This window comes from Phycodurus eques, chromosome 12, assembly GCF_024500275.1.
Source record: "Phycodurus eques isolate BA_2022a chromosome 12, UOR_Pequ_1.1, whole genome shotgun sequence".
NCBI lineage: Eukaryota > Metazoa > Chordata > Actinopteri > Syngnathiformes > Syngnathidae > Phycodurus > Phycodurus eques.
In genome coordinates, this window is record NC_084536.1 from 9836331 (window position 1) to 9863090 (window position 26760).

The 26760-nt window shown below is 40.1% G+C and overlaps 1 protein-coding gene across 8 annotated transcripts in view; it reads left to right on the forward strand.

Moving 5' to 3' along the window:
- Positions 1 to 26760, forward strand: part of lrp1bb (low density lipoprotein receptor-related protein 1Bb) — a 341490-nt gene that overhangs the window by 121660 nt on the left and 193070 nt on the right. For all 8 annotated transcript variants that reach the window (XM_061691330.1, XM_061691337.1, XM_061691332.1 and 5 more), the window contains 4 exons: positions 17610 to 17729; positions 19785 to 19913; positions 22305 to 22562; positions 25420 to 25582. In XM_061691330.1, the coding sequence (XP_061547314.1) occupies positions 17610 to 17729; positions 19785 to 19913; positions 22305 to 22562; positions 25420 to 25582 (670 nt within the window). The remainder of the gene's footprint in view (positions 1 to 17609; positions 17730 to 19784; positions 19914 to 22304; positions 22563 to 25419; positions 25583 to 26760) is intronic.

Genomic DNA, 26760 nt, shown 5'->3' on the forward strand with positions numbered 1-26760 from the left:
ATTATATTGTCTGTCAACATTTGTTGCTGCACCGTTTTTCCGCATCCGTTGTGAAGCATTATAAAACCACCTGATAGCCCGTCTATGGCTTATGTTAGCATTAAACTAACTTTAAGGCAAATGTATAGGGTTGTTTTAAATCCAACAATTATCTTTGTTTTACAGTAAAAGTAAACCGGAAGTGTCATTAAACAGACTGGACAGTTTTTTGTTTTTTTTTAAGAATTGCTCCTAATTTGCCATACTGCTGCTTGTTGTGAAGTGCGTTGAGTTGAGTTGACTGCCACCATACAGCACTCGTATCTCTTTTTGATTTAAGCTCTCAAATGTTTACAATCCATTGCCTAGTTTAGCTCATTCACCAGCTCAAAATGGTACAACATTCTTACCCTTTTAAAGTAACTTACTATTCCTTTCTTAAGGAGGCCTGATCTCTTGTCTACTAAGCCCTGCCGGCGATCTGTGTGGGGAAAATAGTCCAAATTAACATTTACCAATTGTCAGAACATAGCAAACTATAGTGCCCGCGACTTAAGTGATAACAGCCTCGGCGTGTCATGACCGAGATTTAATGATGCATGGAAATGAGATTGTCAAACCACGTGAGAGCAGACTGTGTCACGTTAGCTCACATTTGTGCAATAGCATTACAGAAACAACAAGCTTCACTACGAAAAGAAATGAATGAATTCATATGCAGTGGCTGGAATATTAACATACTGACTGAAGTTGTATTATTATTGCTGTTTAATGCAAATTAATTGAAATGTGTTCTCCCTTTTGGCAACAAGTCTACAATCACTGAAGTTTTTGCGCATTCCACCCCCACAGGATTAAAAACTACCCGCACTGAATGTGTGAAACGTGCCAGTACAAAGCACTCCACTCCACCCACTCTGACCTGAATGACGAACATTCCGTAGAAATACAACTAATTTGTAAAGTGGGGTATGGGAAGTGGGGAAGATTGGGCCGTATTTGAGCATTTTGCCTCCCTTCCAATCCAAGTCGGCAAAGGCCCAATTATGAGATGTGTCTAACAGATTATCCTGGACGAATATTCTGTGGTGTTGCACGTTTAGAGTGTTTTGTGTTATTTGAAAATGGTCTGGGCAGATAATTGTAAATGTTAAACCTGTTCAATATGTAAAATAAAAAATCCTTAAATGTCTTAAATGTAAATTTGACGCACCGCAGAGAAGTGTTGTTAACAACCCTGCCAAATTTTAATGATTAAAAATGTGGCCAAGTACTGTACATAAAAGGAGGCTTCAAAAAGGTGGAAAATCAAGCCATTCTCTCGGCTCTCAGATGCTGGGAGCGTGTCCACTGAATGCGCTGAAACGACGCACCACTGTCAATCAAATAGAACTTCTACGATATGGAAAAATTGACACTAATTTGTCCAGCATCTTTCTTATGCCTACAAATAACTACAAGTTTGAGCCAAGAAAATATATTCACTTAGAGCCGTTGACAGCTGGAATTCACTATGTCCCACCGGGGTGGTCATGGGGCATATCCACGGTGTGACAATGAGGTGCTCTAAAGAGGCCACGCCAGTGCAAAGCCCATGCCCACATGCTAGTTTTCATGTTGGACTTTTCATCATTTTTTTAACCGCATTTTTACGCCTTCTCTCAATGGCTTACGTGCACTCACGCTGAACGAAGTACTCTAAAGCGCCCATGCTAGCCCGAAGCCCTGGTCCATACAATGGCTGCCAAGTCCATCCATCCATCCAGCCATTTTCTGAGCCGCTTCTCCTCACTAGGGTCGCGGGCGTGCTGGAGCCTATCCCAGCTGTCATCGGGCAGGAGGCGGGGTACACCTTGAACTGGTTGCCAGCCAATCGCAGGGCACATAGAAACAAACAACCATTCGCACTCACAATCATGCCTACGGGCAATTTAGAGTCTCCAATTAATGCATGTTTTTTGGGATATGGGAGGAAACCGGAGTGCCCGGAGAAAACCCACGCAGGCACGGGAGAACATGCAAACTCCACACAGGCGGGGCCGGGGATTGAACCCGGGTCCTCAGAACTGTGAGGCTGACGCTCTAACCACTCGGCCACCGAGTGGTTAGAGCCAAGTCATATTTCGTAAAAAAAAAATTGCCCCCTTCTCACACTTCTCCTTTTTCTCCATGATCTGGAGATCATGGAGAAAAAGCACTCATGGCCGACAATAAGGCACTCTATGCACCAGATAACCGCTGATGCAAACGAAGGCACTCAAGTTCTCATATGGTGGGGCGATGGGCAACTCATGGCGTACTCCAAACAGCGCCACTCTGTGCTGTTTTAGCTATGCCCCCCAAAATAAAGAAAACTGAAATGGTGAAAAACAGTTTCATGCCATAGCACTTCATAGTTCTCAGTACATGCATGTTTTTTTTTAGCAATTATCTTGAGACATCTTTCTTCTTTTTTGTCTTTTCCTTTCGGCTTGTACCGTTAGGGGTCGCCACAGCGTGCCATCCATTTCCATGTAAGCCTATCTCCTACATCCTCCTCTCGAACACCAACTGGCCTCATGTCTTCCCTCACTCCAGCCATCAACCTTCTCTTTGGTCTTCCTCTAGCTCTCTTGCCTAGCAGCTCCGTTGTCATCATCCTACGACCAATATAGTGACTATTTCTCCTCTGGACGTGTCCAAACCATCGAAGTCTGCTCTCTCTAACTTTGTCTCCAAAACATCTAACCTTGGCTGTCCCTCTGATGAGCTCATTTTTAATCCTATTCAACCTGGTTACTCATAGAAAGAACCTCAACATCTTCATTTCCGCCACCTCCAGCTCTGCTTCCTGTTGCTTCAGTGCCACTGTTTCTAATCCATACATCACGGCTGGCCTCACCACTGTTTTATAAACTTTGCCCTTCATCCTAGCGGAGACTCTTCTGTCACATAACATACCTGACACCTGCCTCCACCCATTCCAACCTGCTTGTATCGGTTTCTTCACTTCCTTACAACACTCACCATTGCTCTGGACTGTTGACCCAAAGTATTTAAAGTTTAACCACCCTTGCTATCTCTTCCCTCTGTAGCCTCACTCTTCCCCTCCACCCCTCTCATTCATACACATATATTCTGTTTTACTTTGACTAATCTTAATTCCTCTCCTTTCCAGTGCATGCCTCTATCTTTCTAACTGTTCCTCCACCTGCTCCCTGCTTTCACTGCAGATCACAATGTCATCTACGAACATCATGTTCCACGGGGATTCCAGTCTAACCTCACCTGTCAGCCTATCCATCACCACTGCAAACGGGAATGGGCTCAGGGCTGAACCCTGATGCAGTCCCACCTCCATCTTAAACTCCTCTGCCACACCTACAGCACACATCAGCACTGTTCTGCTGTCCTCGTACATGTCCTGTATTATTCTAACATACTTCTCTCCCACTCCAGACTTCCGCATGCAATACCACAGTTTCACTCTGGGTTCTCTGTCGTAGGCTATCTACAAGGACACAATGTAGCTCCTTCTCACCTTCCCTGTACTTACAAATACTAATTTCTGTTCTGAGTCTAGCCTCCACTACTGTTTCCCATAACTTCATTGTGTGGCTCACCAACTTTATTCCTCTATAGTTCCCACAGCTCTGCAGATTACTCTTGTTCTTAAAAATGGGCACAGCACACTTTTCCTCCATTCCTCAGACATCTTCTCATCCACTAGAATTCTGTTGAACAAGCTCGTCAAAAACTCCACAGCCACCTCTCCTAGATGCTTCCATACCTCCACGGGTATGTCATCAGGACCCACTGCCTTTCCATTTTTCATCCTCTTTAGTGCCTTTCTAACTTCCCCCTAACTAATCATTGTCACTTCCTGGTCCACCACACTTGCCTCTTCTACTCTCCCTTCTCTCTCATTTTCGTCATTCTTCAACTCCTCAAAGTATTCTATCCAGCACACTAGTGGCATCAGTCAACAAATTTCCTGGAGTAGTCACGCCACTCTGTTGTTGACCAATACTGGCCACTCATGTGCCTGAGTAGCATCTGCACCATTTGCACAATCGACATCGTCCCTGATTATCCGACTACAGGTCACTTTGAACTGCCTCAATTTCTTTAAGTCTCTGCACCCTTTGCACAATGGTCATTGCACCAACTATTGTTCTTTTAGTCATTTCAAGAAGCTCCAATTGTGAGAGGGCTCTGTGTCTTTTTGCACAATTATCAAAGAAAAAAAAATAATAATAATAATTATACCGGCATTACCACATTACTGGTAACCTTTTATTGCTCAGTGACTGTGTTTTTCTTTATGTCTCAAAAGTATTCTCTGTCAATTGACTATCTTTTGTCGTACTAGAGCGGCTCCAACTACCAGAGACAAATTCCTTGTTTGGTTTTGACATACTTGGCAAGTAAAGATGATTCTGATCTCTATCTGTAATCACCCTAACCTGCTGCACATCCTTCCCATCTTTATCCCTCTGTCTGGTCAACCTGTATAGATCATTTTCTCCTTCTTTAGTGTCCAGCCTGGCATACGTGTCATCATATGCCTCTTGTTTGGCCTTTGCCACCTCTACCTTTGCCCTACGTCACATCTCAATGTATTTCTTTCTCCTCTCCTCGGTCCTCTCAGTGTCCCACCTCTTCTTATCTAACCTCTTTCCTTGTATAATTTCCTGTACTCTGATGTTCCATCTATTGTTAATGTTTCTCAGCTTGTAAATGTATCAAGTAGCCTTATAGACTGCAGAAGTGGACTGTAGAATATCAAAATTGTTTTTCTTCCCATGGAGTATTTACAGTAAGCAGTTTCTCTGCTGGTACATTCTTCAAGAGATGTTTTGTTTGAGTGTTTTATTCTATGCATCTGCCTCCAGTAATGCTCACTTTTCTATTTTACACAGTGTGTCTTGTTATCCTGGTAACTGTGGCATAGGTCTCATGCTAAGCTCTGCTTCGCACTACAAACAAGAAGACGCTGGCAATCAATATTTCATGCATCTCGCTTTGTTCTCCCGCACTGTCACGATATCTTCATTTGTGTCAGTACACCCCCTGATTTGAGGAAACAATTCGGTGTGATCGGAAACTATTACAGAAGATATCCTTCCTCTGGAGCAGTTCGAATTAAAAATGTATTGTTTGCTTGAAGATTTTGACACCCACAAATATTTAAGGCCATATCAGGAACTGGCAGTGCAGTCTCAAATCCCTCAGCCAAGTGTTCTTTCGGGGATTAGCCACCATTTACATTTCAGCCCTACTTTGAGGTACAATATATATATATATAATTTTTTTTTTTGCATGCATGAGTTAAATTCTAAACCATCCGAACACAATGTCACATCAAAGCTGACACACTTAAGCTTCCCTGATAACTTTCCACAACGTCAATAATAAATAGTGTCGCTGCAATCATATAACATGGAATACAAATCGTAGTATAACAATATTTCTGGGAATTCTAGACTTTTTGAACCCCTGGGACTGTTTGACCTAATTTCATCCATGTTGAAATCAATCTTGTCGCTCCTGCCACCCCCAAGACACCAACTCCAGCTTTAGACCAACAGAATGAGGAAAGCTAATTAATAGCCGGTGAAGCCACTCATGAAAGGTCCTTGAGCCAGCCATGGGTGCATCTCATTTGTTGCCCTTGCATCCCACTCAAGGCCCCTCATCAATAATAGACCTTGACTGCAAAAGGAGTTTTGGGAAACTAGTTATTCCATGACTATAATTGAATGGATCTCATAATTGGGCCAGATGGGGCAATCTGACTGTCACACATGGGTTTTCTCCTGATGATGGCACATGAACAGTGCCACTCTTTCCATTCACACTAGGCCATCTGTCTGAATAAATATCGAGAGTTGGTGTAAGGCCTGCTGGATAGATGTGTGATTTTCATTTTTTTATTTTTCCTGGTTCAATTGAGCTACATTATTAGCATATTTTATTGCTGCAGGTCCCAAAAAATTGTAGCAAACTTTATAAAGTGCATTATCTCCATTTTCACAGAGATTCTAAAATCAGTCAATGGATAAAGTATGCGGTACTAAGCCTAAGAATTACATAAATTTTCTACCTGGATAAGCTGCCAGCCCTTTCCTAGTAGTTGCACCACACTAATACTCGTGTCGAAAGAGAAAATATAGCCATATACCTGAATACCCGTTAGAAGAAAATTACAGTAGCTTGTAGTGTATTAAACAAATTACTGCACAACAAGTGGATGGATTTTATTTTTGGAGACTTGCGTGGTATGTCCACCGTCACATTTGTACACGTATAATGTGTACGACACACATTTCACTGCAGAACTGAGGCTAACTGAACTAACTTTACACCGGTAGCATTTATTGTCAGTCTTCAATATATGTGAAACATACAGAGTGCCAAAATTACTTTTCCAAGAGGCCTTTATTTTGTTTTGTTTTTAAAACCTTTTTTAAATATGTATATGGAGCTATACTGTATATGGCCCACAGTCAGGGCTGGGAGGGTTATCTTAAAAATGTATTCTGATACAGTTACTAGTTAATTGTAGTCAGTAGTATAATTCAAGCGCCATAATGTTAATGTAACTAGATTACTTTTAATTACATTTGCATTACTCCTATACCAAATGTACAGATTAAAAATATATATATACATCAGTCTAAACATTTAATCTTCATGTTCTTGGAATGCCGGAGGCGCGACAGCACCTGTGACTTTAAAACCACAACCTCAGAACTGTGAGTCAGATGTGCTAACCACTAATCACCATGCTGCTTAGTGTATTTAAAACCTATTCACATGACCCAGTGTGTGTTATAACACGTGGAAATGGAGGAAAAAGGACAAACTAAGCTTATGAAGGCAGTGAGCAGTTGCTTCAACTAACATACTACCCTGCTGCCCACACACACACACACACACACCTCCTTTCACCTCCCCCTCGTGGTTATGATATGATGATGATACATGACGTCATCCGCAAAATAACTTTAAAAGCATTATTTTTTTAATTCTCACTGACAAATGTCGGTGTTTAAATAGTAAAGCTCTGTGTGAAACACTTTGAGAATGAGCAACCAGCAGTGTGATGGGCGGGCTAGCCAACTAGCTCGCTGCTAGCCCCACATAGAGCAGTCGGGACAATTTTGACAGCCCACACTTTTCTTTGTAAATGTTACTTAAAAATGTTACTGGCTGGTTTTGGGAAGCCCAACAAGGAAAGTCAACATCACTTCCGCCGACAAGCAACTATATCCTATTGGGATTTTCTTGTCAACAAAACTTTCAAGCTAACATGAGCTCACATGGTACAAATGCTCACCCACTTTGCTCGCAATATCACGGCAGTGGCCCATTGAGCAAGACTTAACTACCCGTTATGCTGCTAATGCTGGACAAGGTTGCTACAAGTCAGCAACTGGCTTCTCCCCACATTAAAATTGTAATCCTGCTAAACAATCCCATTTTTTTACAAATTGTACTGTAGCTGTAATCTGTAATCTTTTTTTCCCCCTGTAACTGTATCGGAATACCTTTTTTGGGTCTCCAATTATGTAACACCACTTACATGCATTGCCTTGCAATGCAAGCCTGCCCATAGGTATGGATGTGAGTGTGAATTGTTCTGTATCGCTGTGTACCAAAAGGCAAAAGACGGTGCGTACTCCACCTTTCACAGTCAGCTCCGATTGTCCCCAGCTTTCATTGTGACCCTGAACAGGATAGGTTATGTAAGAAATTGGATGGACGAATAGCTTTATTTGCCAAGTTAATTTCATGGAAAATCCACCTGTGATGTCTTTGGATCCTTGAGGTCAGCAACAATAAGATTGTCCACGTATCAGATGTGGCCTACATGTTTTTGCAGTCTTTTTCCACATGAAACAAATCAGTCAAAAGAAAACACGTTAGGTCATCAATCAACCGAACAGGAAAAAGAAAAAGGCCAGTCCTATTCCGAGTGGGAAACTCCTGAACCTTGAAGGCATCAGCATCAGTTCCACCTGCTTGCTGTAAGATTTTGGCATCCTGTACAATCTAGAATGTTGCTCACTTTTAATTTAAGGTTAAAACCATTTAGTCATCTGGATGGTGTTAATTGTCCTGAATAGGTTGTAAAAGTTGAAAATGCTGTCAATGTCCGGTAATTCCGCTCTTTAAACCAGGCTTAGGCTCAAGAGCACTGTGTGTTGATCTCTAAGGAATCGCAAGAAAATACCTACTTATTTGAAATGTGGAGTGATATTCTTGTTTAGATCATTTGTCTTAATGTGTGTCTGATAGTGATAGAACGATATGATTTTTTCAGGGCCGATACCCATTACTTGTAGTCAAGGAAGCCGACAATCGATAATTGGAGCAGATATTCGTTTTGCGTTAAAAATGAAAATATTAGGGTCAACATTTGAAATTATATATGAGCAACTAACTGGGTGTTAGCCTCTTCACATTGTCTACTAGCGGGGCTTAGCTCAAGGCAAGGCACTGGCATCTTTATTTATACAGTGCATTTCATACACAAGGTAACCCAATGTGCTTTACATGATTGAACATTTACTGTAAGCAAATTCACACGATTAATACTAACAAGCACGTCTGCAGTGTCTGGGAGTGAGATATATTTGTATATATTTACTGTGTACGTATATATGGGCTCATAGTAATGTTACACGTAGTTGTGCATTGTAGAGGACAAGGATTTATTACAATTTACGTAGAGTCTCCTGCCTTAACTTACCTTTGAAACATATTTTCTCCCTGAAGCGTCTCAATTTGGCAAAACTTTCTCTTCTCTGTCCCGTGTGTGTGAGACTGAGAGCATTTTGCACGGCTTGGCTGTTACCCTTGCAGTGGCAATGCAAAGGTAACCAATTAGGTGGTGCTGTGGGCGGGACAATGCTGGACAGAGAAGTCACAGACATAGAGGCTCACAACGGCTGCATCACAGCCAAAGTAACCCAGCATTAAATTATCGGCTGTCGGATTAAAAAAAAGCCGATGCTGTTATGCTCCAAAGTGCCAATAACCAGCCCCGATAATTGGCCCAGCCGATAATCAGTCTATCACAGGTGTCTGACTTTTGTTTTTTGCTGCCCTAAGTCGTGGAGAATGGCCTTGTCAGTCCCTAATTCGCCATGACTAACATATACACATGATGCATTCATGAATTCTGCCAAGATACACGTGGCTAAGAAAAATAAACAGCAATTATTTTTCATCCAGGTCGCTACACCCGCGAAATAGCTGAAATGTTTTTTCATTTGGGAAGTTTTGTATTGAAGCTGATACTGCAGTATTTATTTTGTCTGTGTGCATCATTCATCGCTCTGTACACATGAAGAAGAGATGAAAGGCTGTGCAGGAAGAAGGTATTCTTTATTTATTACACAACACAGCAACAGCCTTCTTTCGAAACAGGCATGTCATTATTTTTTCATGTTAACATAATTGTATAGAATTGCACTTTCTGAAAGAAGCTTTTACAGTTTGCAAATTGGTCATATATGGAGGAACACCCTTTGAGAGAGGTATAATTACAACTAGAGTTTAAGCTTCCTGGCAGCTGTAATGTAGTTATTTACGAAAAGGTGGACACATTTCCTGAAGACAGAAGCGTTTGGCATAGCATGAGGCCTGTCTGTGTGGGAAATGGAACATTTTGTGAAAGTGGACAGAACAACTTCAATACCCTGTGAAGTTTGCGGTTGTTGGTAGTTTTTGAGTGTGAATGGTTGTTTGTCTGTATGTGCCCTGTGACTGACTGGCGACCGGTCTTGGGTGGGTCTCGCTTCTCACCCAAAGTAGCATTGCGATGTAATAATTGGTTTGCACAGATGCATATTTTCATGAAGATCACTGGAGTGCTCATTCTCCTCTCTGATCTTGACCAGTACTGGTGTGTTTGTGATTGAAAAAAGCAATGTCATTCTCAAATGCACTTTGGATATGTTCCACCTTTCCAGAAAAAAATATTTAGTTTAGTTTAGTTTCATCAGTTTATTTGAAAGGGGACAATGCAATTTCATAAAACACATGAAATACACATGGTTAAAAAAGCCAGAATTAGCCAGAAGGCACAGTATACACTGCTGTCTCATGTAATCTTGAACAAATGTTTCAGCATCACTTGGAAGTGAAGATGAACGTTCCCACATTCCTTTTAAAATAGGTTTCCTCTAAAATTGCATTTAGAGTAAATTAAACTTTTGCTTTCATCTATTCAGAACTCACATAACACATCACACAATATCACCAAGTACTCGAACAGAAACGAAGCAGGTTCTCTGTGATCATTGAATAGCAAAGGCTACTGAAAATTTCCCATTTAAATACATGTTAAATACTGTACATCTCAATACATCCATTGAATACATCTTTTTAATTTGTGCCAAAATGAAAATTAATTCATTGCCCACTCAAAATTCTATCTGTTAAATCTCCTCCAAGACCTTTATGAAAATCAAACACTCAGAGTTCACCTCCTTTCATTCCATTCCTTATCCCTAAGGTGATTTTACAACTGTTTTATACTACTAACTACGACATGTGTCTTGCCTTCTGGCTTTACAAATGTACGTTGAAGTGATATTAATGAAAACTCTTTTTGTGGTAGAGTAGCAGATTAATGTACTTCCATCCTACCATGTTAGTTAAATGTTGTCTTTGTTATAGTTGATTTTCGCATCTCTTGACTCTGACCCACTGATGTAATTTCAAACAATCAAAGAGTAAAGTTTGACTTTCGAAAATGATCATGTTCCTAAATGTTAAAATGGATACTTACAGAGTCCCTCCTAAATAGGAATGATTAAAAACATTTTTCAAGTATGTAAAATGAGGCTTCAAAATTGCAAAATAAATCCATCCCTTCTCTATGCTCTATAATGCGCTGAAACCACGCCCCGCGCAAATATCAACTATCAATGAAATACCTCTACTACGACCTGGATAAAGGGATGCTACCCCGGCTCTCGCCCGAAGATGGCTAGGATAGGCTCCAGTACGTCCGCGACCCTTGTGAGGATAAAGCGGTACGGAAAATGGATGGATGGATGACCATGTCATCAAAAAGCTGTTTAACTCATTTACTGCCAGCCTTCCCAGTTAACATGGATATTTGACTTCTAAAGCCGTCAATGGCAGTGATTGTGTTAATGCCACTCCCAGTTGAAGTTTTTGGTCAAACTAAACACAAAATCAAAAGAATTAAAAGTTGTTTATGTAATATAACCTCAGTTTTTCCTTGGAAAAGTCCACTAGCTTAATAGTAACAAACAACAACCAAATGAATGAAAAATGTCATTGACATGCTCACAGGTAACATCGACAGACAGTTTTATAGAACTCTTTTCATAACAGATATTGAATGCCTGTGGTGGACCAATACGTTCAGACAGACAGATACACTGGGGAACAATTTGAAAAAAAAAAACTTCTGTTAAGTTAGATGCTTATGCTGATTAAAACTAAAATTAATTTAAAAAAAAACAAAAAAAAAACCTAAAATGCTGATTCCAAAATTGGAGTCAGGTTTTTTTCTAGCCCGTGAAGTTTTTTCTCCGCAGCTTACCCTCCAGATAAGCAAAATTCCACTGATTAGCTGTAGGGTGGAGTAAGCCTTGCCAGCTGATTACGATTGGACTCATCTACAGCTATGTGGAAACTTGTTTGTGCATTCACAATTGAGGCAGTGCGGTGAGATGTGTGTGCAGGTCCCAATAGGTCAGTACTATCAATATCTGCAAACAGAAAGCTACCATAGCAGGCATTAAGAGGATTTCTGCCATATCCTTTGTAAAACATAATAGGCCTGACTGGAATGTTTATTTAACATTGTTTCTTTATATTTCATTGTATGTCAATATTTGAAAAGTTTTATAAAACATGGACACCTCTGTTAAGTACAGTATTTTTCACATTTTTCAAGAAAACGGGGATCTATAGTTCAAAAACTTGACATGATAGACAGAACAGATCCAGTTTTGGATTCCCCAGCCAAAAATTGTTTAAAAACAGCTGTCAGACCTAGCTCAACAAAAAATGTCTTCCCCAGTGTACTTGTAATATAACATTACTCACAGGCATATATTCTTAATCCTTGACAAAAAAAAGACTAATATTTAAGATAATTTACTGAGTGGTAGAACAGCAGAAGAAGTTTATTCTTCTTCGTTTGTCTGCATGACTATACTATACAATAGTGGCCAACAATAGTACTATACAATAGTAGCCAAGGCGGGTACACCAGAAGGCGCAGCACAGTGATGGATTAAACATTAGATCATGAGGCACAAACTGTTTAATGCTTTAGATTCTATTTGATTATTTTATCACCCTGTGTTTTTATGAAGTACAATATTATAGAGTGCTATTTTTCCTTGTTAAAAAAACAAAAAAGGAGACAGGGAGGCTGGAAGAAGACGGGGAGGCTGGAACAGATTAATGACATTTGAATTAATTTTAATGGGGAAAGATGCATGAACATGGAACAAATTAAACTTGTATCTCAAGGCACCACTGTACTGTAATTCTCAGTCTAGTTTCCATCAAGCTTATCTTCAAACATGTATGATGTATATAGAAACAAATCTCTGAATTCACATCTTTAATTAGTGAGTTGATCATGTTTGGCATCAGTCCTGATGTTTATTTAATATACCTGTCTTAGATGTGCACTTGACTGTAGTAAATAAAAACAGGCTGACGAAGACTGTGAAGACAGCGGGAAGATCGTAGGCTGCCAACAAATCATTGCATGACCTTTGCTGCACAGCAGTACACAGCAAAGTCTTTCCATTCATCAATAACGCCACATTCCCTCCACCCTGAATTGAAGAAAAAAAAAAGATACAATCTCAAAGAAAAAAAAAGCACTCATTGTGAACAGGATGAGAGAAGTAAATCATTACATTATCGACAACAATGAAACATTAAATATGAGTGTTGCATGGGGCTGTAGTGCTACACCCTGTGAGGGAAGGACAGGACAAGATAGAACAGGACAAGGACAGGAGAAGAAGCATGCAGGACAAGGTTCGTGAACCCGACTGTACAACTGAAGTGTGTTAGCATTAATTATGTGAATTATAAAAGTCTACAGGACGAGAGTATAAGTGAGGGGATACACAAGCGATTTCCATATTCATGTGTTATTTGTCGCAGTAAGTATGTGACCCCACACCCAGTGAAAGAGTCCCAAGGTTGTGTGTCTGCGGATACATGCAAGTGAATTGATACCGTTTTACATGCACAAAGACTGACAGGAGTGTCCTGTAATTGCTGTGGCCGCACCGCGGCGGCTGAAGGCCCCACCCAATCAATCGAGGGGCGGGATCAGGCCCAGGGGTCCACTTGAGAGCAGCCCGGCAGACGGGACATTTCCCACACCAAGGGACCCAGGGCGGTCCGCCGGCCCCACCGAGGTGCCCCGACAACTGGCCACCCAGTGGGGGCCGCAGGGACCCAATGCCACCCCCCAGCCAACCGCCCCCACCCCACCGACACCCTACTCAGGCAAAGGAATCAAGAGTCTAGATTTAGCATGTTGAGGAAAGGTGACCAGCTATCTACGTATATGTGTAATTGCATTATATTCTATGATGAGATTTAGCCACTGATTGATGTTAATAGCTTGTTTGTTTTTCCAGTTTAATAGAATTGTTTTCTTCGCGGTAGATAACACGACAAGTAATGATTGTTCATATTTATTAGGGAGGTCAATTATGCCTAAGTCGCCAAGTATGCACAATATTGGGGAAAGTGGAATCCTGCAGTTTAAAATCTAGTTTAATATATAGTTTTTGTATAACCGAAGACCAAAAGCATTGAATTGGTGTACATTCCCATATAGCATGAAAATAGGGTTCTTGGGTATTTTTGGTGCCTTGCACGCATATATTAGATGGAGAGAAGCCAATTTTATGCATAGTGTACTAAGTAAAGTGTGTTCTCGGGATCACTTTATATTGCATAAGCTGTAGATTTGTGTTTTTTGTCATTCTAAACGTATCTGTATCCAGTAGCTACGGTCAGCAGACATGGAGAGGTCTTCTTCCCATTTGGTGATTGGTAAGTGCATTGATTTAGTACATGAAATTAATTTATAAACTTTTGAGAGATTTCTTTTACTTCACGGGAGAAGTTTCATTAGTTGCTTGACAAACTTTGAGGGTGCTCTGGAGTGTTGGTAATTTTTTTAAATTGCTGCTTTTAATTTATTGTATTGAAGAAAGTTTCTGCCTGTTATTTGGAATTCTTGGAACAGTTCATCACGTGTCCTAAAAACATTATTGTTAAATTGTTGTAGGTGATTAATTCCATGTTGCTCCCATGTACTAAAATGAAATCTGGATTGTGTCAGATTGGGAGAGCATACTGGGAGCTAATTGAGATCCTGTCGATTCTAAACTTTGCCACCAAGCCGTTAAGGTGGGTGCGATTATTGGATTCTTGAAACATTTATGTCGTTTAAGACTAGTACAAATAAATGGGAGTTTTGGTAGTTTTATGTTGTTGCAGTCTGTTTGTTCCAATTCTAGCCAAGAATCACACTCCTCACCGTGCTGCAACCATTTGATAAGGTATGTTCATTGGTTAGCGAAATAATAGTGTTTAAAGTTTGGAGCATTTAGGCCTCCCTCCTGTTTACTTTTCTGAAGAGTGGATAGACTGATTCTATTTTTTGAATAAACATTTATTATAGTAGAAACTAAGGTTTGAAACCATTTAAATCTGGGCTTAAATGGAATCATTGGAAATAAATAATTTATTTGAGGTAAGGTTTTCATTTTTATTGTAGCTATTCCTCCCAGTAATGATATAGGCAGGTTATTCCAGCATCTTAAATCAGCTGAGATTTTTTCCAGAAGTGGTGTGTAATTTAGATTGGTTAGCTCTGTGAGTTTTGATGAAATATTGATACCTAAGTACTTAATGTTTCCTATAGGAATAGCGTACTCTGGGATTTGATCTGCAGGAGTCCATGTGTTTGCTGTTATTGGCAGTATTGTTGATTTTGTCCAGTTAATAGAGTAGTCTGATATTTGTGAAAATGTTTTAATGAGACTGAAGAGTGCCTGAAGAGAACACTTATTGCTCATACTCAATACTCATTTATTTCTAACGGTGACTGTGTACAGTTGCCGTTTGAATCTTGAATGGCTGTAATAATGACTTTTCTTTATTGCGCTGAAGTTGGTTCGCAAGGAATTTTCCCGATTTATTATTGTACTCAAAGTTAGTGTGTGTATTAAGTTAGTGAAAATCTGTTCTTTTTGATAAGATAAAGTCTAACTGATGTTTTGCCTTCTGAAGTTGGTTTCTAAGTGTATCTGTGGGATTAATTGCATATTCTTCTGTGAGGTGTTTTATTTTTTCCTCAATTCCATTGTCCAATTTTTGGTCTTATTTTTTCTTAAATGAAGAATATGATATGATTCGACCTCTCAAAAGAGCTTTCCCGGTTTCCCACAACAGAGATGGGGATGTGGTTGGGGAGTCGTTAAAACTTATCCCATTCCTTCCTCACAAAAGAATCAAAATCTGGGTCCTTCAATGGGGACGTGTTGAAGCGTCATGTTGGTGGGAGTCTCAAATTTTATTCAACTTTTAGATTGAGAGAAATTGGTGCGTGATCACTGATGATGATTTGATGTATTTTGGGAATAATTCTTTGAGCTGCTGAATTGTTTGTAAGAAAGAAATCTAACAACAGCTCAAATCTAACAACAGCTCACAGTCTCTGGCTGGACCAACCCGAGCTTTGTTTTGAGGGTTGCGTCTACATCTGTCCTGTTTATTCATTATGTCAGTGTTAGCTTTATTTCCTTTCTGTCTGCCCAAATATCAAGAGTTAAACATCACCACTCATCTCAACGTGAAAAATACAGCAACTATCTTGGAACTTTCTGAGGGAGTCAGAAGTCGTATCAAATAATTACTGTTCATTCTTCATTATCATGCCAATGATGATCTGCAATCTGCAGGCTCAAAAAATTTTGTCACAGTTTACCTGATCAATGCCAGGACAGTCCCACAATACCATAAAACAATGCAGTGATGATTCAAAGGAAGTGTACTGTAAATACAGAATTTGACTAAATGGCCAAACGTATACCTATATTTCCTAAGCTAAGTAAATATATCAATGTTGTTGGTGCGACTCTCAGTTTGTCCAATTGGGGGTCACTCACATGATTTGTTTAGCACAGTTTTTAACAGGGTGTCCTTCCTGATTCAAACCCACCATTTTTTTCCTTTTTTATTATTATTATTATTTTTTTATCTGGGCTTGGAAACAGCAGTGACTGGGTATTGGGATACTGAATGAGAATTAAACCAACGCCAGCTGCATTAAAGGCAGCAGCATGTACCACTACAATACCATTGCCTGAGTAAATATATCATTTAGGTAACCAAAATATGAGAACGGTAAATGTAAAAATAATGTACTGTAGATGAGATGTGACAGTGACAAACAAAGATTATAGCTAACAAAGAGTATACATATTTATTACTGTAAAAACGCAATGGGTATTAGATGTATTGATATACACAGGGTACTTGGCTTACAATCTTGACATACCAGGATTCAAGTTACTAACTAGTTGCGCTGTGGTGTAAGAGTACAGCAAAGTCCCGCTCAGTTCCCAGTATATTTCTTGTTTTTCATTTGATTATTATTATTGCTTATGGACGAGAACTGTTTTTCATATAAATATTTACTATAATAATAGGTCTACTACTATGTTAGTGGTAGACAGCGGCATGTTCTGACTTGTCTGCCAATTTGGGTTAGATGGCTGCCGTACGAATGAAACTCTGTCGCACACTGAGGACCCTTTGTATATAGACCATTATTATAGTGCGATAACAACACTAGCCTGAATGCATAATTTCCCAACTATTTTTTTTAACGATTTTAGGAAACAAGGAAAAATGCACATCATCCAACAAACACGAATTTGCCTCAATTGAACCTTTGCAGGTCACCGTGACCTACATGACTGAGAATCTACGCAGACAATAAGAAAAAAAACATTTTTAGAAAGCACATTGTGATTTTTTTTAAATTATTGATATTGTGACAGGCGGCACGGTGGCCGACTGGTTAGAGCGTCAGCCTCACAGTTCTGAGGACCCGGGTTCCATCCCCGGCCCCACCTGTGTGGAGTTTGCATGTTCTCCCCGTGCCTGCGTGGGTTTTCTCCGGGCACTCCGGTTTCCTCCCACATCCCAAAAACATGCATTAATTGGAGACTCTAAATTGCCCGTAGGCATGACTGTGAGTGCGAATGGTTGTTTGTTTCTATGTGCCCTGCGATTGGCTGGCAACCAATTCAGGGTGTACCCCGCCTCCTGCCCGATGACAGCTGGGATAGGCTCCAGCACGCCCGCGACCCTAGTAAGGAGAAGCGGCTCAGAAAATGGATGGATGGATATTGTGACAGCAATTTTAAAATGACCTGGGCAATTGTGCTTAACAGTGAATAACCACCATGGTCAATCCTATTTTTATTCTTATCACGGAGCCGAGTCAAAAGAAGAAATAGGCTCAGGTCGTGTGGGGGGGTTTACCTTTATACCAAAAGGTTCAATTACCACATTCTCATTTCTTGCTATGTACCCTGCAGAGCTTCTGTCAGCCTGCCATGAGCTCCGGTGTCGCTACGGCTGCGTCATGACAAGGAACGGCACCTTCTGTTTCTGTGCTGACGGTTTTGAGGTTGGCGAGGACGGCACGAGCTGCCGAGGTAAGATACTGAAATGCCACCGCCCTTTTCCTCCCTCCTTCTTCCTCCTCCTTGCCCACGCCTGTCTTCCCTTTTGACCTCGATCAGACTTTCCCCGAGGTAAAATAGCAGGAGGTGGAAGGTATGCGAGACCATCTGTCAGTAGGCAGGGGCCTTCGTTCACAGCGTATCACAGGCCCAGCACACAACATAAGGCAAACTATTTAGCTGTGTGTCTTACTGTGCCTTTGTTTGCTCATCACAAAATGCACCACAAGCCAGGTTTCTGCCAAAAGAAATATAATTTCAATGCCAAAAGGTGCCTCTGGAGTTGTTTCACACTTGCACTTACCTTGGAACAAAACCATAGAATGCAACTGAACAGCAGAGCTGGAAGCACGTTATGTTATGCTGGACACTCGGTCCTTTGTTTTTCAGCTTCTCGAAATGCAATGTTACCCGGTTTCGAACGACGTGCAGTGAACTCACCTGCATAGCGGCAAAAGAATATGTCATCATGTGTACCTTTTTTAATTGAATTTGTTTACTGTATATTGATGACCTAGAGGTGTCACACCTAGAGGTGTCACAGAACCCCGCCGTAAACCGAGGCCCCTCTATACAACCTTAGTGCCAGAACCCGATCATTCCTAGGCATTGCCAGCCTTCATAAGGCCTGAATATGCCATCCAATGTCTCTAAGTATCACTAACAGCATTTACGGAGTTCAATGATGCCTTGATTCAGGTCTCACAGAAAACCATCGCATCAGGACCATTTCCAGTTATGTATCAGCTTATTTTACACGGCCTGCTCAAGTTGGGATTCATCTAGCTTTTTTTTTCTGCCTTGTTCTTAACAGCACAGGCACTAACCAATTTATTCCACTGGCATTCTTCCTCCAGATGTAGTATCAGAACTGTGGACAGAGCTGAGACGACTCTTGTATAAACACCCCATCCACACAAAAATGGAGGCAATCTTTTCCTTATTCGTATTTAAAAAGTTTCCTGTAAACACGGAATTATTTCAGGACGTGTGTGTCCACACAAAGATGCTGAAACGCTCTTGTATACAGTATATGCCAGGCCTTAAGTGTTGCTGTAACAGTGCCACAGGAAGTCACAAAAAAAAAACAGAATAAGAAGCCTGTGCGATGTAAAAATACAACAGTGCAGGGGAATGCGCAGCAAGTATTAAAGGAGACATTTGTGTGGACTGATGACAAGCTTGAACGAAGGCTCAGAACACCACTAACGTTAAGAACATCTGGCACGGTAATCCACCATTGTTGTTTTAAAAGTTGGTGGTGCTTGCACGTGGTCACACGAAAATTTGGACAACCTCAACATCGTCTCAAGAAAGGCGGCTCCATGTGGTCGAAATAACAAAAGGCCTTTGTGGATACACTGGAATGCGTTTCTGTGTTGAAGACGCCTAAAAGTGGAATGTGTGAAATTTCACACTCACTGTTGTGTCAAAAGCAATATCACTGTCTGTCAAGTATTATATGTACTTTGTCATGAATGTGAATAGTTTGTATCATAGATGAAGTAATATACTGCCATCACTGGATTCTGTATAAAAGAGGTCATTTGTCGCTACTGACTTGGTGCGAGAGTAAGCTTACTGTCACATGGCCAAAGTGTTTTTCATACAAATATTCACTGTAATTATGACTTTACTCCTGCATTAGCCTGGCTAGTGATAGACTATGGTGCGTTCCAATTTGCGTCCTAATTCAGCAGAGTGTAACTAAGTCAGAAATTGAGATTCTACAATGGATTGATCACCAGTCAACCACAGTTCTGACACATAACTGACATTCAGACTCCAAAGACCGAACCTTTATATACTAGAAGAACTTACAAAATCTACAGAGAAAGACACAGAACAAACTCGCCACACTGTGTAATCACTCCATCAGTTTGCCCTTCCAAACAATGTTCCTTGGTCATACAATTGTTTGCCTAAGATGCTTGAGTGAAGCCAGATTAAGTATACTTTATGCATTTGGGTCATCTTGGAGTATAATAAATTTGTTACCACTGACTCTGTACTTTCTTTCCCCCTTAGATCATGATGAATGTGCCCAGTATGGCTCATGCAGCCAAACGTGCAAGAACACCTATGGGTCTTACAGTTGCAGCTGCGCAGAAGGATACGTCCTGCAGCCTGACAAGACATCGTGCAAAGCCAAACAAGGTGAGTTTGGATCAGGAAAAGGCCCCGTCGTCATCGTATGTATGTTTCTTCTCTCATAATTACTGGGGTTTTGTTCAATGTGAGTGCCGTTATCGCATATTCCCTGCTCCTCAGGTTGTTGGAGCAAGATGAATGTGGTTTGGCAGTGACTACATCTATCACCCACGTGGGAATTGAGTAGATGTGGTCAGGCCAGGATAATGATAAAATTAATGAGCATGAGGGAAGTGGGAGCAGTCTACAGAGTTTAATACTGAGACAATGCCCGCCGTAACCCTGATTTATGTTAATGCCAGATTGTAGTAGCTAATATACCCAAATTAATTAAAAGGCCCTATTCGAAGTAACACAGCTTAAATAGATGTTATTTTTATGTGGTCGATCATCAGTGAGTAAAAAACAGTATACTGTATTTACTATATTTGTGCAGCACTTATTTCTGTTGTACTCCGACACATGAATTGATTGTATTTATTGTTGTCTCGATGGCATATATGTTGAAAATAGCTGCACAGTGCACCTAGCAGGGGAGAACATCACCGTTGCTGCTTTTAATCAATATGACTGGTGTCCTACCAGGAATAAACTGAATATGATTACCCATAAACTTAAGTGAACCCAATGCTTGGCTGCATTAATATTAATTTAGTATAGAGGGATAGTGGTACGGTGATAACTATGGGTTTACCATTACTTGCGAGAACTCATGAATATAAATTTAGTGATAGAGCTCTGCGGGGCTAGTAGATGAGGAGCAGCAGGGTATTAAAAAAACATAATGTAAGATTGAAGGTACAACTCTACAGTGTAATTTAAGAAGTAATCTTGATCCAATCTTCCTCCATTTGGTTCAGACCAAATTGAAGTATTTCATCTTCACCCTCAACACACAGCTCTGAAACCAGATCGATGGTTAATATACGGTATCTGCTAAATAATAACATACCACTCCTTGCCCCAGTTTATTAAAATGGAAGTGGGGTAATTGCATTTATTGACATGTTTTAAGTTTGTTTTTTTTGTTTTTTTTTTTTACATTTTTTTCCCTCAGTCACAAAAAAAACATGGTGGTCTCGAATTTGGTTTTCTATAGATTAAGCAGTTAAGCAGGGCACACAGTTGGTCCGCAGTTGCAGTAATTCCCCATTGATAGAAGCACCTCAGACTACCAAAAAAGAAAAGAAAACTCCAACAATTAACAGAATAATTTTGAGGAATGAACCTACACTGCCTCAAAGTCTACACACACTGGTATACCCCATTAGGCTAATTTTTTTAACTGAAAGACCAAAAATGCACATGCCAAATGACAAGGATGCAAAATTTGTACATAAAATTACTTCTTACTGTAATTTTTCTCCTACAGAAATTGGAAAAACAATTTCAATTTCTGATTACTGCCTCATAACAAAAATGCATCAAAATTTTTTTTTTTTTTTATACTGCCACTGTAGCCACTTTGTATTATGATCAAAATGTATTGAAAATTTCAATTGGACAGAACAAGGTTTTAAATGGGAGGGACAGAAAGAAAAGGAGATGACAGTGAAAAAAATATCAAAATAAAAAAAAAAAAGTCAGGACTCTAGCTATAAGCAAGATAAGCAAAATAACTAATTATATGCATAATACAATGTCACATTGTATTTGAGTATTGTATGGGGCAATAGTGCTACACCCTGTGAGAGAAGAATAGGACAATATAGGACAGGTCAGGACAGGGGCAGGAGGGGAAGCGATTCGGTAGTGGACCTGGCTGTACAACTGGAGTGTGGTGGGAGTGGCTATGTAAATTCTAAACATTTACAACCTTTAAAGTGGAAGTGCAATTCAGGGGACCTCCAAAGACGTTCGCATGGTTCATGAGAGTTATTTATAGCAATAGCTGTAAATGCAAGCCTGAATTTCACAGACAAGCTTGGCAAGACCCTCTTCCACACCCATCTGTTGAAAAACATACTTGACAAATATTTACGTCGTTAGTAGTAAACGGTTGGAATTCACTTCATGAATATAAACGTTCATGCCAGCGAGGACAAGACAAGCACTCCCCCCAAAATAAATACATACAATAAAATATAAATAAATTTAAAAAAGAGACAAGGACTCCTCTCAAAGCAGCCTTTTACACAGTGTTACTTCTGTATGAGTAAAGACAATGCATGCATGAATCAAGCATGCATTGTCAGTGGATTTGGGTGCCGTTATTGTTCCAGCATGATCTTTGCACATTTATTAGTCTGATGCTATTCAATGCAGTTCTTTGATGTGCTCCGTTATTGTCAATGTGTCTGTCTTTAGTGCATTTCCCCCAACTGGGCTGAGCCCTCCTTGACGTTTCAACAGAAGAACAAATGAATTGAAACATATTTCTTTCTGTATCTCTACTAGATCCTGGCGACAAGCATCCTGTGCTTCTCATGGGTGGATCAGATCGTATTGTCATTACCCATCTAAATGGAACGGGCTTTCTGCCCCTGAGGTCTCTAAGTGTAAATGGAAGTCTGGCATTGGATTTCCAGCACAGTCAGGACAAGGTTTGCTGGGTTCTGTCCAAAGAGTCCTCTGGGCAACTTCGCTGTGCTGAAATGAGGAATCTACGCAGACTCACGCGGGAAAAGGAAATCACAACACAAAAACACTTGCACAGTATGTTTTTTTTTTTAATGTACTTTGCTTTAATCCTACTAATTACTACTAATCAGTTTAAGAAAAGGTGACATCTGTATTTGAGATTTTGCATTTGCAGCTGCCATGGCCTCCTGTCAATGGAATACAAATGATCTCATCTTCAAGCATCTCCAATCTCATGTCCTTCTGTGAAAAATCGAGGGAGTTTCTGCTTGGATTAGAAACAGTTGGCATAGTAACTAACACAAGTGCAAACAGTACTGCAGGTTAGAAAAAAATGTCAACATACAGTATGAAGAAGACATGTATCTATATTATAAATGCAAATGCTTTCTCGATATTTGGCTCACTTCTATTTCCTCAAGATAATGAATACTGCATCTGTTATACAACGAAGGATTTGATAACACTTTCCTTAATTTAGCTAACCAACTGTGAAACACAACGTTCAACTACCCTGACAGATTCATTATTTATTAAATAAATATATATATACACAGGGTGTCCCAAAAGTCCCCATTCACTTCCTTTTTTTCTATTTTGTTTCAGGTCTAATTCAGGCAGACGTGAGCTCATCACTATTTGTAAGCATATCATTCCCTTTCCCCATGGCTCGCCAATTTGCATTTGAGCAGCGTTGTAAAATTGCCACCTGGCAAGAGGTTTTTCTGTCCCCAACTGCAGTTCAGTGCCAGTTTGAGAAGCTATAAGGCTGTTACAGTGCTCCAATGTGTAGTACAATTTATTGTATGTTATCCATGGTAAGTTTGTCGAAACAGGATCTGTTCTTGACAGACCACACTGCAGAAGGCCTGCTGCTACCACCAGTGATGAACACACTGAACACTAATAACAGGCGTTCATGCAAAGCCAGAGAACGTCTATCCAAAAGGCTGCACTGGAACTCAGTGTAAATTTAAGTTTGAAATGGGGGATGCTTCAGAAAGTGATAACGCTTTATCCGTACTGACTTCAGATTATTGAGAATTCTATTCTTCTGCTTGAAGCCTTTGAACAACCCGAAGAAAGGTAATTTTGCAACGCCGCTCCAATGTCAACTGGTGAGCTGTGGGCAAATCCATGATATGCTTACAAAAACTGCAAATGCAGATGGTCTCAAATCCGTCCGAATGATATCTGAAACGAAATAGAAAAAAATGAAGTTTATCTAGGGACTTTTGGGACACGCTGTATTTAAGCAGCAACTTTTGATCTGTCCACTAACATTCACTATCAAACTATAACCTCTGTTGCGCAGGAAAATAAAATGCATCGGAAAAATCTCCATCATGAATGGATTCATTTCTACAAAGTAGTATAAAAAACATACCTGTCAGAATGTGTCAAATGCACATATTGCAGTATATAGTTTATATAGTATACTTTTGTCTGAAACATATGTACTATAGTCCATTACTTGTCCTAATTTTGGAGTGTACTTTAAGTGGATCAGGATTGGCTTTTGGGATTTTTTTTTAACTGAAATTGAATGTCCAATTATCACACAATCCCTCAACTATGATCTGAATATGACCAAATGAGAAAGACAATTATTGAAAGTTATTATATTATACACACAAAGTACAAGGAAGTAGACTTATTTAGGAAGAAACGATAAATGTAGGACGTGCGCACATCCATCATGTGAGACACATTAGAGGAAGCATGACTGACCCAATTCTTCATTCATTCAAAGGCCTCCTTGTGTTCAAAATGGGGATCCAATAAGGCTATTCCAAACAGCACGTTGATGAGGTCGCGCCATACGGCTGGATGGGCTGCAATTTTTACTGCGACGCCGCAGAGCCACAGTAAAGCTCTGCAGCCTAGTTCAGTTTGTTTCACGTACATACTGCAGTTTTTGTTCTGTGTTCTATTTACTGTCTCTTTTCTGCTGAATTATTAATGTCACGATCATCACACAACTATTTATTTCCCGCAGCAAACATTTCGCCATAAATAGTGTTTCTTGGGTGGCAAATAAGGTGTTATTATTGGTAATTATTGATTTATTGTCGCATCTCAATCGTGTAACGAGTAGACCAACAACTTTGACCCATCATCAGGTTTTATTTATTAGAAAGCATTACCATGTACGTTGCTTACATGTATCCGTGAAAAAATGTGAGTAGAAACCTAAATACATTTTCAGCTATATTTCATGTTAACTAATCTGCTTTTAGTGAAACCACAAGTGCACGAGAATGATTGACATCTCGTGTGGCACGCCTTTTGTTTCTGATTGGTTGTTTTTCCTCGGGTCCATGGTGGTTTCTTGAAAATCTAATTGGAGGCACAAGATTTGACCAGAAAGGGAAGATTTTTTTTTAAAAGATAAGTTGTCTCATCGACTACTGTTGTTGATACTCACAGTTTTGAATGAAATGACAAAAAGTGTTTTTTTGTTTTTGTTTTCGTTTTTTTAAAATTTTAAACCCCCATTTATTGAGCCTGTCGTTCTAACACCCTTGCTGTTTTTCCGCATGGTCTGATTTCCCCATTTGCAGTTTGATAAGAGTGTTTGCAATGTAAATATAATTTGACAAAATCAGTTGCCTATATGGGAATGTAATCTTGAGGTGCTACTCACCATCCACAACCTGATATTGCCTTTCAAGACAATCTTCTCCCTGAGGAAAGATTTCTTAACCACTAGCACCGTCGGCTGTGCAGGCAGCCGCACTTTGAGAGCAACCACTCAGCACTCTAAATGCACAAATGGGCTATGCTTTAAATTCAGAACGTGGCCATTTTGCATGCGGAATGGACGCATAATGTGTGAAAAGGGGACATTTTAGTGCCATTATAAGAAGCGACATACGGTTCTAGTAGCTGCGGGAAGTTGTTTATTACAGCTATTTCCTTCTCATTACAGATGCTGAGCACATAGCTATCGACTGGCTGACGGGCAACTTCTATTTTGTTGACCGGGTCACCGACAAGATATTTGTGTGTGACCAGAGTGGCGACACTTGTGTGACTCTCCTCCAGCTAGACCTGCTGAATCCTAAAGGAATCGCACTGGATCCTCTCACTGGGTGAGTGTCTCCACGCTTGTTTAATAAAGCGTCTCACAAAGCCCCTCAAGCTCATTTGTCATCACATGTAAGTTTTAAAATAAAATAAAATATTTCAGTTATTCTCTGTCCTGGTAAGCAGTACGATTTGGTGGATTACTGGTGATGTTTCTGATGTCTAGATATAAATTTGCAGTCACAATTGTCACCTTATATCTTTCATGAGGAAATTCAGCAAGCATGATTTTCAGTTTGAGGGGGGAAAAGAATTGTGGAACTGTGTATCGATATTTTTAATTTTTTATTGTTTTTATTCATCACATGAATGAGAATTGTTACCATGTAAAACCACAGCCAAGTCGCAAACAAACCAAAAAAAGCGAAGAGAATGTTTTTTTTGGGGGGGGGGTACATTGTAAAGCAGAACAGTGACTTTGACACTAATGTTTTTTGCTTTTGGCACAACTCAACTGATAAAACAACAAAAAGAAAACTGAGGAAGCGCTTTTGTTGGCAAAAAAGAAAATAAAGATTACAGATGTAGAACTAAGAAATGCACCATGAGCGACGCTAACTCACTCCATGGCTCGAGTGTGGCTTTTTACATGGCGTTCGCCATATACTCCATGAACTGCGTCATCTTTTCTAACAATCTTTACACACTTTCTACTACCTACCACAACACATACTCTTGTTATACCATAAATATATGTACTCCTTTCGAGTGTGAGGTGCCTAAACTTGACTCACTTCCAACATGTTGGCATTTCTTTCCCTCATAATCAACGTGACAACCCGAGATTGACCCCCTTTTAGAGCTGTGCTGCCCTAAAATCCAAAGCTGCCCTAACCCTAACCCAACGTCACCATCTACAAGGGATCCTTTAGTCATCAAAGACAACCTGGGTGAAACCCTCCTCCATTCCGTTGAAAAATGTACTTCATGTATATACATATTGGTGGCAGTAAACTGAATACACAGTAAACATCCATGGCAGTGAATGAGTTAAGTGTGTCCTTTGACAACAAAATAATTTGGCAGTACCTCCCTGTTCTCTTTAAGTACTTTCAAACCAATATAACTGTGTATTCTGACAGACTCGGGGTGCTGTTGTTGCTCTAGCTGTGAGCATGTGCTTGTGAATTCTGTCAACCACAGGGTGACAAACTGAAGATATCAGGCAAGCGTATCACGGCAG